Source organism: Cimex lectularius, unplaced genomic scaffold (genome assembly GCF_000648675.2).
Source record: "Cimex lectularius strain Harlan isolate CLEC.00 unplaced genomic scaffold, Clec_2.1 scaffold416, whole genome shotgun sequence".
In the NCBI taxonomy this organism is placed as follows: domain Eukaryota; kingdom Metazoa; phylum Arthropoda; class Insecta; order Hemiptera; family Cimicidae; genus Cimex; species Cimex lectularius.
Window position 1 is genome coordinate 68,374 of NW_019393219.1, and position 15,299 is coordinate 83,672.

Genomic DNA, 15,299 nt, shown 5'->3' on the forward strand with positions numbered 1-15,299 from the left:
AAATTTAATGTAGTTTGCTTAATAAAGGTCAGTTTTGTAATTTAATATTGCTAAAGTAGAGAAATTACGAGTTTACGTAAAAAAATCTGTTTTTAAACTAAAATAACAAAATCATTATTGCAAAGGAAAGAATCCTCGTCCTGGTGTCACTGATCTACGTTTATGTAGTGAATCCATGTCAGTATTCATATTTAACCCTGTAATACTCTGTATGTATATACAGTGACTCACATAATTGATCACATCAGTAAACAATTTTCTATTATCTCTAGGTTGCAAATCCCGTATTTTTTAATCTAGACAACAGCAATAGGACTGAATTCGTTGAACTGTTGGTAAACAAACATTCATCCTAATAATCTTTATTTATGTTTATACCTTTGAATTGAGCCAGTTTATTACAAGTCTCGGGTTAGTTCATAGCAAATTGCGCAAAAACCATTCAATAATTTGTCTCAAATTTGTTAACAGAGTATATCATCAATTTAGTTATTTTTCTTACATATTGAAAATATTTTCTTTCCTTAATGGTTATGATCTATTCCGTTTAATTGTCCGTTTAATAACATCCGTTTAATAAAACAGTATGGAGCCATTTTCGACATTTTTTGAAAGATCAAATAATAAAATCTCTACAAGAAGGACTTCCTTATCGTGAAATTTCAAAAAAATATAAATTGTTATTATTGGGGTAATAAGAAAATCTAAAAGATCTTTCCGAATTTACGATAGTTGTTTTAAAAAGAAGAGGAGTGGTCATAAAACAAAATTTTCCGAGGCCAAAAGGCGTTGTATCTACGGCGTTCGATCAGGACAGGTTGACAATGCGGTCCGAAATCAGCGTAGGCCGCGTGATAATGATAATATAGATGTCAGTGCTGAAACAAACGGAGGTGTTTACGTGAGGCCGGATTAAGAGCGACGGAAAAAGTGAATAAATCAGCGCTGACGAAACAGTGGCTTGCTGATCGTGGTCATTGAATGGCCCCCACANATACAGAGAGAGAAGGAGATATCGTGAGAGAAAAAGAATATTGATAGTAACTAATTAAAAATAAATTTATTATTTCTTTAAACCAAAAAAATTGATAATGTAAATAATGAACGTATAATTAAATACATAGGTAAACATGAGAAAAACGGTCGGTAAGAAATGCAGGTTTACCCTAATTTAAATAACTATACAAACTCACGTTAAAAATGTATTTGATATGTAGTAAAAATTATTGACCACTATAGCAATTGGTGAAAAATCACACTTATCGGAACTTTCCAAGAAGGAAATTATTTTCTTAACGTACTTAACCGATCTGGCTTATTTCTCTCGCTCTGGGTTAAGCTATAAATAGCGTTCATTTGGCCTATTTTAGCATACTGCTGAGAAGCATTAAGCGTTAAGCGTGCTGAGAAGCGTTCGGACAGTATTAACATACTTGATGTGATTTTGTAAGATCCTTGGCCCCTTTCGACAAGTTAGTTTAAAGATCAATGAAATTTCCATAATAGTTAATAGTTAAATGAAATTGAAATTGACAAATCGACTTTCGCGTTATCTAATACAAGGAAATGGTATTAACTCAATTTATTCGAATCTGCCGACATAAATTGAATTAGTTTCTAATCAAACTGGTGTTGTTTGAAAAGAGAATTTTGAATAATTATTTCTAGCAGTTTCCTTCTGAAGGAAAGAATAAAAGGTCTTCTACACCAAAAAACTTGTTAAATCACCAGGTGATCGTGCAAATTAGATCTAAGGGTTTTCTCAGTACAATCATAAAAAATAGAAATTTTTAGATCAAATCTAGAAATTTTAAGAAATCCTATGGCAGATGTACACTAGTCCAAGTCATTTTCCTTGTTATTGGATTATTTTGTAATAAACTGTTCAAAAATTAATAGGGATTTTGCCAATTTTGTTGTATTTTATTTCCCTATCATTTTTATACTGTGTTTTATACATTCCATTAAAATTCATTAGAGATTTAAATTTGTTTTTACAGAAAAAAATTTAATTAAGGGATTTTGAAAAATAACAAAATAAAAGGTTTTAATTCCTTAATTTTGTTTATTGGATGCAATAATTTTTTTTAGAAAATTAATACCGCGTATAATGTCTTCTACCTAACTAAACCTAACGCATTTCAACGATGAATCCAGATAAGAATAATGAAGTCCATTATGAAGTTTTATCACGGTGTTTATCATTTAACAAAAAGTTGTTTTAGCTTTCAGGATTTATGCCAAACTGTCGAGCTATAAATTCATTGCATTTGTGTATACTGTAAACAGTATGTATTACTTTTTTATTTTTATAAATTACGGAATAAAAACCGTTTTTAAATATTATTAAGTCTTTATTTATGCAAAAAATACAGTATTAGAAATATGAATACAAAAACAAAAGAAATTTTTTTAAGGCCTCTTAGTCAATGTCCAGTAGAGTGGAGTCGTCATAGTTTCTTTATAAATTGGTTCAAACATAATTTAACATGCTCATTAAATATCTTTTTACATTCTTTTGTTAAAATTAGTTAATAATAGTTTCTTCTATTATTTTTCTGCTTCCATGGGCTCAATTGTATGCCACCATTTTTCAAAACTGTGCTTGAACATGGTATTTGCAGGAAAAGGCCTGTTTTATTGTATTTAGTACAAATAGATATCTGGGTTTTGTTTGCTTTTGTGTATATTGAGATGTATGATTATTTAATGACGTGAATGTGTAGTATGAACGATCGTTGGTAGAATATTAGTACCCCCATCTACCATTAATTAAATTAGTCATACTATTGAGTGATATAGAGTGTCAAGCACTCTATACCTTGCATGAGTGAATGGTAAATAGAAACTACGTATGAAGAATGAATAAGTCTGTTAGATATTTATTTAGAAATCGTGAGATGCGTTCTGGTGTGATATAGGTTTCAGAAAAACCTTTTCTTTATCGTGCCACCGTTTCGATCTTTATTGAGATCATCTTCAGAGCCTGGGATTTACAAACATTGTTTACATATAACAATTACATTTTGGATGTGGAAAAGTGAATTTATACCATGCAATATATATGCAATATATATATATATATATATATAAGTTATATACGAGTATAAACATTGTGTTAAATAAATAATGTGATGACAATGCTAGGATGCAGGTGTTGCTCCTAGAATTGTCATCAGCACTCTCTCCCACTCTAGAAATTTCATAAGGATTTTCATTTTAATAAACGTTAGTCTTAAGCCAGATTTCCCGAAAGCATATCGACGAGATTTGATTTAGATTCATAAAGTTCTGAATGTATATCAGTAACTTATTTGTAATTTCTTTGAATAAAAGTTTTTAAAAACACGTTCGTCCAAAGAAATTATTTAACTGGCGCAGTCGGACTGGACATTGTCGAAAGTTATAATCGTGTAACTTTCCGTTTCAACGGTTAATCGGCAATCGGACAATCAACGATCGGTGAAGAGTTCAACGCATATGAACTTTCCTCCCGGACAACGGCATCGAACTTCTAGACTCTCAGAACCAGCGAATATGGTTGTAGGAGCTCTCGTTTTTATGTAAGAAATACTTAAAATAATCTAATTTAAATTTGTAACATTATTAACATATTATTAAATCTATATATCTATATATCTATATATCTAAAAAAGTCTATCGAATACAGGCAAACGAGCATACATTTCCATACGATTTATCCAACGCCTATCACATAAATGAAACTCATTTCTCTTGTCCGATAACTACAAAATAGCTTTCAAAAATTATAAAACAATTCAAACACTTTTTTCCAAAATTAAACATCCAAAACCAATAACAAATAAATCTGACGTAATCTACAAGATCAACTGTTTAAACTGTCCGGCAACTAACATCGGTCTTACATCCCAATATCTGGACAAGAGAGTAAAGCAACATATCTATGATTGCAAAAAACCCAAGCAAAATCCTACAGCACTCGCTACCCACCATCTTAAATACCAACACAATTTCGACTTCAAAAATCCAAAAGTATTACACACAGAACACAACAAACATAAACGTAATTTCTTAGAAATGTTTTATATTAACATAGATAAACACAGCATCAATTACAGAACAGATACATGTAAACTCAGTCGCAGCTACGCCAATATCATTAATCAGATTCAATGCAGATAACATATCTATATCATCACATTACATTCCACACATCAAATATTTTTCACATAGTCTAATTTCCCAACAATTTAGCTTTCCTTTTCTTATTTATCCCTTTCTATATAATCCTGAAAGGATAATCTGGGCGAGGCATTACCAACACATTTTTTCCCTTCGTCGGCTCTTTTCACCTCAAAGAAGCCGACGCCTTACACAAAAATGTCTTTTCTATACCGACATCCTTCCCCACCCCTTCAAAATCCAACGTATATAAACACAAAATAACAAAATCTCACTGGCACTCTTGACACGACACGCAAGAATGGCACAATTACACAGAAGACAAACACTTTGAGTGAGTAGAAATACTTTTATTGAATATATATATTTAAAAAAAAAAATATATATATATATTTTGCATGGTATAAATTCACTTTTCCACATCCAAAATGTAATTGTTATATGTTAACAATGTTTGTAAATCCCAGGCACTGAAGATGATCTCAATAAAGATCGAAACGTTGGCATGATAAAGAAAATGTTTTTCTGAAATCTACATCACGCCAGACCGTATCTCACGATTTCTAAATAAATATCGATTAACGATCACTAATCACCACACATGACTCTTAGAGTGTAGTTTTAAGATTTATATGCTTTGGGGGCTAAAATGACTTAGATGCTGACGGCCCCTGGAGCCTAATTTAGTCGGCAGAATTGATAAGATCTAGGGTATGAACTTGGGCTGCATAAACTTCGAAATAGGTGAGATGATAAGTCATTAAGACAATTTTTTATCTTTCAGTTAATTATTCTTTCCATGTAAGGTATTGGTGGAGATAAAAAGTCAACGTCAGGAGCGGGATTCGACCCACGACCATCTGCAAAATACGCCACTACTCTACCACTTGCGCTATCGTGCCTTCGTTCCTCTCGGACACCAATATCTCATCCTACAACCCTACTAACTTCCCTCTTTTTGCCAGTTTCAAATGTCGTGTAATCGGATTGGATTCTCAGTGACTTATGAAGTGGCCACGGCGAGCTGTTTAGTAAAGTGATATTTCTTTTACTTATTAAATAATTATTCATTTACGTTTTAGTGGTCAATTGACCAAGTTACATCTTCCAATTAATTATTCTTTCTATGGTTTGGATAAAAAAGATGGTCGTTGAGATGGAGAGTTGGTGTCCGAGAGGATCGAAGTCACGATAGCACAAGTGGGAGAGTAGCGGCGTATTTTGCAGAAGGTCGTGGGTTCGAATCCCGCTCCTAACACGGACTTTTTACCTCAACCAAGAGCTTACATGGAAAGATTAATTAATTGAAAGGTGTAACTTGGTCAATTGACCACTACAACGTAAACGAATAAATTTTTTTATGTACAAATATATAGTAGCAGTATAAAAAAACTTTTACACATCGTAAAATTAATCTTTCATAGTTTAAAGAAGGATGTAGGACACAGCAATGAGCTTGAAAGTGCTAAAAAGCGGTTCGGTCAAGGAGCATTTTCATTTTCTTGGGTGTTCCTACTCAGTATAATTATCCGATGGGAAATGAAATCATTTCTACCTCTTTCCATCCATCTAGCCCGTTTCTTTAATTGGTATTCACGGTGAAAAGGTACGACGCTTTTCAATTCTGGCTTCCATTCCGTTGAACGATACCTTTGAAAAACTTTTCACTCAGAACTATTCCACAGGAGAAACACCAATCGGTAAATTATTTGAAAGGAGTGAAAGAAAAGAAAAATGGCCAAACGGCCATTTAACAAAACGTGTTAATGGTCACTTGACTTTATTTCACCTATCCAATTTACTTGCTACATCGACCTATTTTCAGTAATGGTCTGTTTACTCGACCTTAAATTGACGAATGAAGCTTAATGGAAATGTCAGACAATATTTTATTATTGCTTAATTTAAAAGTCAACATTTTTGGTTTTTGGTATATCTTCTCCACAGGGTGTCCTTTTAGGATGGCCCGGATGAATTTCTTTTGAACCAATGACGCTATCAATAAATAAAAAACACCTATTTATTATTGGTTAGTCCAGTTTGAAATTGTTACCTTTTTTGGAGAAAACTTATACAGGATACTTCAGACTCAGTTCAACTTGAAAATTACAAATACGATTACATTCTGACATATCATTTTATTGGATATTTTACTCTGGAAACAATGGTGCACTAGGATTTTAAATTGGTTTACTATTAATCACTTTCATGTTCGAACTGCCTGCCTTATGTAAAAATTCAAAAATTTGGTAATTTTAACCACGACGGATAGAGTCAGGTTGATTGACAAGTATTTTCTATCCTTTGCCGCAGTTCTTCAACTGAGGTTGCTGGGTTATGATTGGCGTAGACACGTTTTTAAATAGCCCCCATGTGAAATAGACAAGGGGAGTTAAATCGGTTGACAAGATAAACAGATCGGGCCATGAGGTCATATCCACCTATCCCAGAAGTGGTGATTCAAATAACTTCTCACCTACAAAGAATTATGTGCTGGGCATCCATCAAGCTGGAGAATCTTTCTTTGTCGTCCTTGCAGAGGAACATCATATAATAGTGTAGGTAAAACTTCCTCAAAAATTTGTGGGACTGAGCACCATTTAAATTATTTTTGTAGAAATAAGGTCGACTTAATTTATTTTCGATAAGTCCACCCCAAACTTGATACTGCGAACCAGCTGATGATGACAAGAAGAAAAAATTCTCGGATCTTCCTCTGCCCACGTTCAAAAATTCTAACGGTTTAGTATGCTATTAGAGGTGAATTTGGATTCATCAGTGGTTGGAAGAACGTTTTTTTCATAGTCCCAAATCGACATTTATGCAAAGAAAGTTAGACGCCTGTCATAATCAGAGTCTCGAATTCCCTGGAGCGATACGGCTTAAAATTGTAAGACCGGACTTCATCTCTGATTTTATTTTTTAAAAAACCTAACACTCTTCCAATATTTCGGAGAGAAGAATTCGGATTTTCGCGAACATACGGTAAAATATTCAGCTTTTCATCAAAATGACGCTGCTGCAGGTTTCTTGATGATGAAACAGCAACTGATCCGTATCCTCTCATATACGAATAAACGTTTTGTGGTTTACTCTGGGGCGGTCGGGAAATTTCTGGGAATGCAACTCGAGTGCACAGCGCGCAATACCACCACTATCAATAAAGCAGTCATACATATCAACTCGCTGTTCATCGAAAAAATGTGGTCATCGGTTCATTTTGAATGGAACATTGAATCTAACGATTAGGTAATATTGTAAAATTTATTTACTTTCAGGAATTAAGATTTCCTCTCAAAATGCAAATTTTACAAACAATGACATAATGTAAACAATAAAGGCAATTAATATTTACTTTAGTGAAGAAGCAAATTATTGGAATTAACAACGAAACAAACGAAATGCTTCAAACTTTTTTCATAAATTTATCATTTTTTTGACCGATTTAAAATCCGATTACACCATTGTTTTTAATCAAATATCCTTTAAGATAAGGTTTCGAGATGGTTAGTCTCGTATTTGGAATTTTGAAGTTTATGGCCTTGTATAATTTTTCACCAAAAAAGGTAAAAATTTCATATTAGACTAAAAATATTAATCGGATTTTTTTTAAATGTCAATGGTTCAAGAGATATTCAGCTGGGCCATCTAAAAAGACACCTTGCATATACGTTACAAAAAATAACTTTCCAACTGTAAAACTGTATAGATAATTAAGTTTGTAACTCATTTGTTGTAATGAGAATGATTTTCTGTGTGGTAACCACCATCAAAAAAATAAAATGAAATTTTAATATATTGTATAGTCGATAAATGTCATAAACATTTATGCTTCTGGCTAATCGATTACTTGGTGTGCAACGTGTTCCGGGAACATACAGCAACACTTCCGGAGGGTATCCGACATGTCAGATTGGAAAAAAAGTCTCTATTATTCAAAGTCTGATGCTTAATTGTATTCGATTTATTTAACTTTTTAAGTTAATTCAACTTTCCACAACTTTATTCCAACTACTCCACACATGAAATATTAGTTGTTTTGTACAATAAAGACATGTCATTTATAAAAACTCACACGGAATAAATACTTGCAATTTAGTTTTAATTTTATTATTTAAACACCGAGCTATATCCGTCTTTCAATTTTACTTTTTTATTATCTAATGTTTAGTTAGGGTGAAATAGTACTTTGCGTGAACCCGTATTTAAATTTTTATTTGGTAGTAAAACAAGATATTGGGGTGTAGGTTCCATAAAACTGACGATCTCTTTTTCTCATCACATTGTCTTTTTTAAAACAGGGGCGTTTTACGCTGATCCGGAACCGCGGGTAGAACTGATTTAAATACGACTGGGAACAAAAGCAAGCTGAATTTTTTTACTCTCATCTCGGAAGGTAGGAAATCCTCAGGGAGGAAGTTAAAAACAACTGCGTCTTTCGGAGTGACAGTAAGAAAAAAAACATTCACCCACCAGCTACAGAACGTATCGAGGCACCTTTGGTTGTTCTTGGTCCATTTTGTCGATGTGCACGACTTCCTCGCCAGCCGTGTACGCCACGAGAACGACCTCGACGCTATCGTGGCTTTTAAGCCGATTATTCCGCCCGTCCGTGGAGTCTTCCGTCTAAAACCAAAAAAAAAAAAAAAAAAAATTGAAAATATTATTCTTTTGCCAAAGGTTGAATAATTATTGGATTTTAATATACAGTAGTAGAAGTAACAGAGAAAAATTTAGCTCAAGAACAACAAAAGTGTCATATACGTCAAAAACACAGAATAATTTAGCATAATAAATAAAAATAATAATAATAATAATTAGTGATTATTTGGAGATCATGAGATGCGGTCTGGTGTGACGTATGTTTTAGAAAAATATTTTCTTTATCGTGCCATCGTTTCGATCTTTATTGAGTATATCTTCAGAGCCTGGGATTTATAAACATTGTTTAAATTTTACAAATTCATGTAAGGCATCTTATTTTTGGTATGCAAACTATTAACAAACTAAATACATTAATTTAAGGGTGGTACATTAATATTTGCCGAATTTATCTTTGTACGAGTATTTTCACTTTGTACATAGTGGCAATACTTTTTTAAATCAAATATTCCAAATTGCGTTAATAAGAAAATTATGGTATCAAAAATATAATTTCTTTTCTGCAGGCATTTCTGTAAATATTTTTATTTGTTTATCAAATTTTAAACAATAGTTACGTTGTTAGACAATCTTGATACTTTTTATAAATAAAAATTGTTTACTGTAAGAACATGAATCTGTCCATTATATTGTGTATGTTACGTTAGTGCGAAACTTTATCTTATTTGTTCATTTCTAACGTTTGAGCCTTGAATTTATGTGAGGGTTGGTCAGGAAAAGGGCAAAAAGGGCGTGGTCGGACGAAAATTCGTGTTTTCACGAATTGAAAAACGTTAAAGACAAAATCTAGATAACCTCAAAAAGAAAATTATATTTAAACGTCATTAAAAATTAACCTTAACTAACAACCTATATATTTTAGTTAACAGAATGGGAGATGGACGTGAGGTCAATTGTTTCGGCTTAACATTTTTTGCTCGAAAAATAATAGACACATGTCCAAGCATTTTTGTCATAAGAGTATGATGGAAAATATTTTAATTATTTAAATTATTTTGCTAAATAACGTTTTCTACTCTTGTTTTGGTAACATTAAGGTTATTTTAAGAATAAGGTTTTACTTAGCAAAAACTATAATAATGAACCGGATCGAGGATATACAACGTTAAACATATTGCAAGTTAAAACAATGAAAATAGTTTCCAGTAAAATAAGCTAGAAACATTTTTTTATCAATTGAATTTTTTGGCAGCTTTTAATACTCTTAATTTTTTTTAACGAAATATAGTTTTGAACTGTGTTCCTCCGATGTGTTTTCCCACTTAAAAATGAATAACTCATCTGAATTTTATTCAAATTAAACTTTTACCCAAACAATTAATTAAGTTTTTAGTAGAGATAAAAAAGTCAATGGCACGAGCTTGATTCGCCGCTGCTCTACCACTTGAGCTATCGTGACCTCGATCCACACGGACACCAACCCCACCTTTTGAGTTTTCCCTCCTTTTTGCCATTTCTCAACTAAAAACCTTAATTAATTGGTCAAGGGGACCACGAAATTGTGAATTTTACATAAACGTTCAAAGTCAGAATATTTTGTTCTTAAGGCTAACTCATCAAATATATAAAATTATTAACATTCTTTCAATTAATTAATCTTTATGTAAGGTATTGGTTGAGATGAGCCAGTGTCACGAGCGGGATGCGAACTCACGGCCTTCAACTATCGTGACAACAATCAAGTGGTGGAGCGGCGGCGTATTGAGCCGAAGGTCGTGGGTTAATCCCGCTCGTGACACTAGCTTTTCATTTCAACAAAACCTTACACAGAAAGATTAATTAATTGAAAATGGTAATAATGATAGTAATAGGATGCTTTATTTAAGAATAATTAGAAATTTACCTAATGTAAAGATTCAAAAGCATATACAGCTTGGAAATCCGTCAGCCGGAGAATGTTGATGCATAGTTTTCATGTAAAGATAATAATAATTAAAAATAATGCAGAAAAACTAACTTACAAAAAGCGACAAATCAATATAATATACAAAACATACATTAAGTATTTATATTTATGTAAAAAATATTGCATTGACAATATGTTAAAATATTGAAAATTACAAAGTTTAACATAAAGTCACATAAGATAAAAATTAATAATTGGATTCAATAACTGAATAATATCTGTAAAATCAAGCGAAGTGGGCATAATTTACAAGATTCAAACTGCCTAAAGCATTTTGCATTTTTTTTTTAAATTTTGTTTCTGTCAAAGATGTTGTCCGTTCTGAATTCTGCTAATATTGGACATACAGTCAAAAAATGAATATGAGCCCCTCTCTTGGTCCTAAGTTACACAATGACTATAGCTCAACCTCCTTTCAACTCATGGGGTGAAATTTGTGTAAAGAAATTCGCTAAAGACTTGCCCGGTGTATCATCCTCATCTTTACTGTTAAATTTGATTGTTGTTTCTTCCAGGTAGATATATCATCTAAGGAAAGACTGAAGTCGCAATGGTATTTTTTAAACAGATTAAACCAGCTCTAAAGTTAAATAAGTTTTTTAACCACCTCAATCTCAGGAATTAAGTCTGCAGGCTGGAAAACAAAGGAAAGACTACATCCTTCTCCAGATAAAGCAAAGAGCTTGGAGCAATGATCGGCAGAGAGAAAAGGTTTTTAATTTTAAAAACATCGCAATAATTGCTCAAACATATCATATCGAACAATCTCTCAAAACTGATCTCAACCAATACCTTACATAAAAATTAATTAATTGAAAGAAGTTATTTGGTCAATCGGACCACGAAATCTAATGAATTATTAACATTAGTGAAAGAAATAAGGTTGGAATGAAAAATAATAATAAAAACTGCTCCAACGTTAGATTTAATTTTCTCTTTTTCCAGGTTTTCCAATAAGGCGACGTTTCTACATGTATTTGTCAGTAGATTGGTGAATTCGGTCCATAGTTAACACAATTTTTTTGATTTTTCAAAAAAAAATTAGAGGTAATTGTAAGACTAAAATTTTTACCTTCTAAAATGTTTGCATTCAGGAGTTTTTGGGAGTGCAAAAAACGAATATCAATTTCTTATATTGGTCAGTAAATCAAAGTTAAATTTGGCAGCTACACATAATTTGGTTGTAGCAAATATAGAAATAGACGTAACGGAATAGTTCTTAGTTATTGTTTTCTTAGTTTATGTTAAATATTTCGACTGACATTCAGAATAATCTTAAAATACATGATCAATAAAGCCCGAAAAAACATAAAAATGCTTAAATTATGTGAAATGTTATTTATTCAGATATCGTGAGATGCGGTCGGGTGTGATGTAGGTGAAATGTTATTTTTATAGGCTAGCAGATTCCAGTGGCCAGAACATTCTAACACGCGTCTAATTATTTTTGACCTAGTAAGCCTAAAATTTTACATTTCAATCAATCAATCCTACGTCTTTATCCTTCCTGAAAAAAAGAGTTTTAAATTTTAACCTTGATTTCTACCTAGCATGTCGTGAATGTTATATTAGTTTCATCCACCCCATAATAAAATAATTTTATTTTTAATATTTGAAAAATTATCGTATGATTTAAACAAAACAAAATTTTATTTAGGTCTTAGATTTTTTTAACAGCCATCATTAATTAGAATATTCGTTAAAAAGAAAATGCTTTTAACCGTGCCCTCAACTCGCATAACTACAAAAACAGTAATTAATATTTGAGCCTTTTCACTCCACTTTTTAGACTTTTTCTTTCTGAGTTTCAAGGTAGAAAGTGATTACTCACGTTTTTGGTTTAGCCCTCGTAATGTACGTTCCTGGCCTTCACCGTGCTAAACTAATTTTCATGGCAAACATTAAAAGCATAATTCAGCTAAAAGCATCAAGGTTCTTTTGTACGAATTAAGTACACACGATGCGAAATACTCGGTTTAAACTGAAACTGGTCGGACAAGCACGCTCCAGGATTAAATTCCCAAAGCATTAATCCACAGTAAATTGAAGATTAAAAACTTGTATCCCCAACAATTGCTCTTCAGCTATTTTGTAGAAAAGTTTGGTTAAAAGCATTACCTTAACATCTTTTTAATCGTTGTGATATAGAATAACTGAACTTATTTCCTTCTTTTACTTTAAAATAACGTTAACATCATCGACATAAAAACAACATCGAAATTTATTTTCTAATTTGAATTTAATTTACTAATCAAATAACTTGCACAAATTTTAATATTAAAGAAAACAATAAATAGTTCACAAGACAGACATATCGTTATGTAAACCACAGTTAAGTACCTAACCTACACTGAGAGACAAAAAAGTAGCCACCATTAGTTTAGTTATCTCTTAGACAATCTTCCATTGATTAACGTACAAAAATATTTGGTCCGTTTTAATAGATAAGAGATCAATAACAGATAAAATTTCCTTTGTGTGTAAAATTGGACTTCATAAATAAATCTTTGAAAAGTCAATGTCTTCTTTGTTGGTTTTTTTATAAAGCTTCTTTATAATCCATTATATTTCGTGGTTTGATTGGCCAAATGACTTTTTTCAATTCATTAAACTATATGTAAGGTATTGCTTGAAATGAAAAAAAAAAAAAAAAAAAACTAGCGGGATTCGAACCATCGACATTCGGCTCAATAGCCGCAGCTCTAACTACTTGTCACGATAGCTCAAGTGGTTAGAGCAGCGGCGTATTGAGCCGAAGGTCGAGGGTTCGAATCCCGCTCTTTACTCTTTTTCATTTCAACCAAGACCTTAAATAAATATTTGTTTATAATGTTACAGTGTTTTGACTTTTTTAATTTGAACCATATTTAAGTTTCAAAGTTGTTTGACTGATGGTTTTAAGTGATTCAGATTTAGGTATTTAATCATGGCATTAATAATGCGACAAACCAAATGATGATCTGTAATTTTGCTAGCGTGTGTATGTTTTATGATTATTCATATTTAATTTTTGCTGGTTGTTACATCACTAAATTAACAGAACGTTTTAAAAAAATTAAAAATATTGACATAGATCTTTTATTTTATATTTTTGAAACATAAAAGTATTTTTTGCAGGTACGAGCATATTGGAACCCAGCCGTTCCTAATCAATACTTGCAAAAAAAAAAATGTTTTTCGGTTTACATCATCTACATGCATTTCACATTTAGGAAAACGCTAGAGAGCTCTGTATTTGACGTCAGGGTGATCTACATCGGATTCGACCCTTTTAATTATTGAAATGTTCACGAGGTTGCAATCCTCCCTGCAGCTAATGCCGAAAACCAGACCCGCGCAGCATTGTTTCAACCATCAGCCGATAGAACAGAGCAACAGAAAGTAAGTGCAAAAATAAATTACAAAAGATAGTTGAAATGTTTTATAGGGGCAAAATACCAGGCTTCGGCACGTTGCCGAAAGAGAGGGAATTAAGCAAGAGATAATCTGGCAGTGAATAAGCAATAAACCGTAAACAATAAAGGATCCTGATTATTAATTAAAATTGTGATGATTGATGTCTTTAAGGGGACATTGACACTGTACTGCTATTGTAATAATAATTATTAATTTATTCTGTTTTGGGGGATTATCGGATTGGTGGAAACACTAGTTAGCATAAACAATTATTAATTATCTTTTAATTCAATTTATTTAAAAAAATCAAAATGTACGTTGTGCAAAAAATTGAATGATACTTTACAAAATAATCATATCATTATTTAAACAGAAAAAATGTCTATCTAAACAATAAATGATTAAAAGTTGATTAATTAAAACTTCCTTTTTATATAATACTAAAAAGTTTTAAAATCAACAGGATTAATTGATTTTTGGAAGGGATTTGATTTAATGAAAGCACACGTGCATGAGGACATGTGTGTCTGCTCATTAAGTTTTATCAGGAAATTTGATAAAAGGGGGACAGCTTAAAAATTTTCGTGTCAACACTTTAGATTAGATATAAATTACTATGTAACCTCTGTCATGGATGACAAAAAAATCTCGCTTTTTCATTTCAACCAGATGTAATGTTATTTGGTTAAATATCAAACGAAATAAAGTTATTAATTCCTTAAAAGGAAAGAAATTTGAAATTGTTTATGTAAGAAAAATGCCCATTCTTTCAATTTATTCAATTTATTAACGTTAACATAAGGCAAAAATTGTATTCATGAATTATACTATTCCAGAAGAAAAACATATTGTATCTCACTCAAATCAAATAAATTATCTTATATGGTTTGTGGGGAAAGGGAAATTATGTTTTCAGCTGTGCAAAAAAAGTTATTTATTCTGGAGTTTTCGGGCTCATTGGCCCATCTTAATGCAATTACAAATTTTAGTCTCATACACTGACAAATTTAAAAGAAACATGTAACTCTGGGCACAACTGGACGAAAATAAATAATCCTGTCTGAATGTAGAAATTAATTAGTTTGAAACTTTATTAACAACCAAGAAATTATCTGGGTGGTGCGAAAGAGTACATCACCCGAACTAATTAAATAACATGCAAAATTTGTTT

At 31.8% G+C, this 15,299-nt stretch overlaps 1 protein-coding gene across 1 annotated transcript in view; it reads right to left on the reverse strand.

The window, feature by feature from the left end:
* The window catches only part of LOC106672984 (prolactin-releasing peptide receptor-like), a 99,655-nt gene that overhangs the window by 22,047 nt on the left and 62,309 nt on the right, over positions 1-15,299 (reverse strand). The window contains exon 5 of the mRNA XM_024229930.1: positions 8,638-8,790. Coding sequence (XP_024085698.1) covers positions 8,641-8,790 — 150 coding nt within the window. The 3' untranslated portion in view covers positions 8,638-8,640. The remainder of the gene's footprint in view (positions 1-8,637; positions 8,791-15,299) is intronic.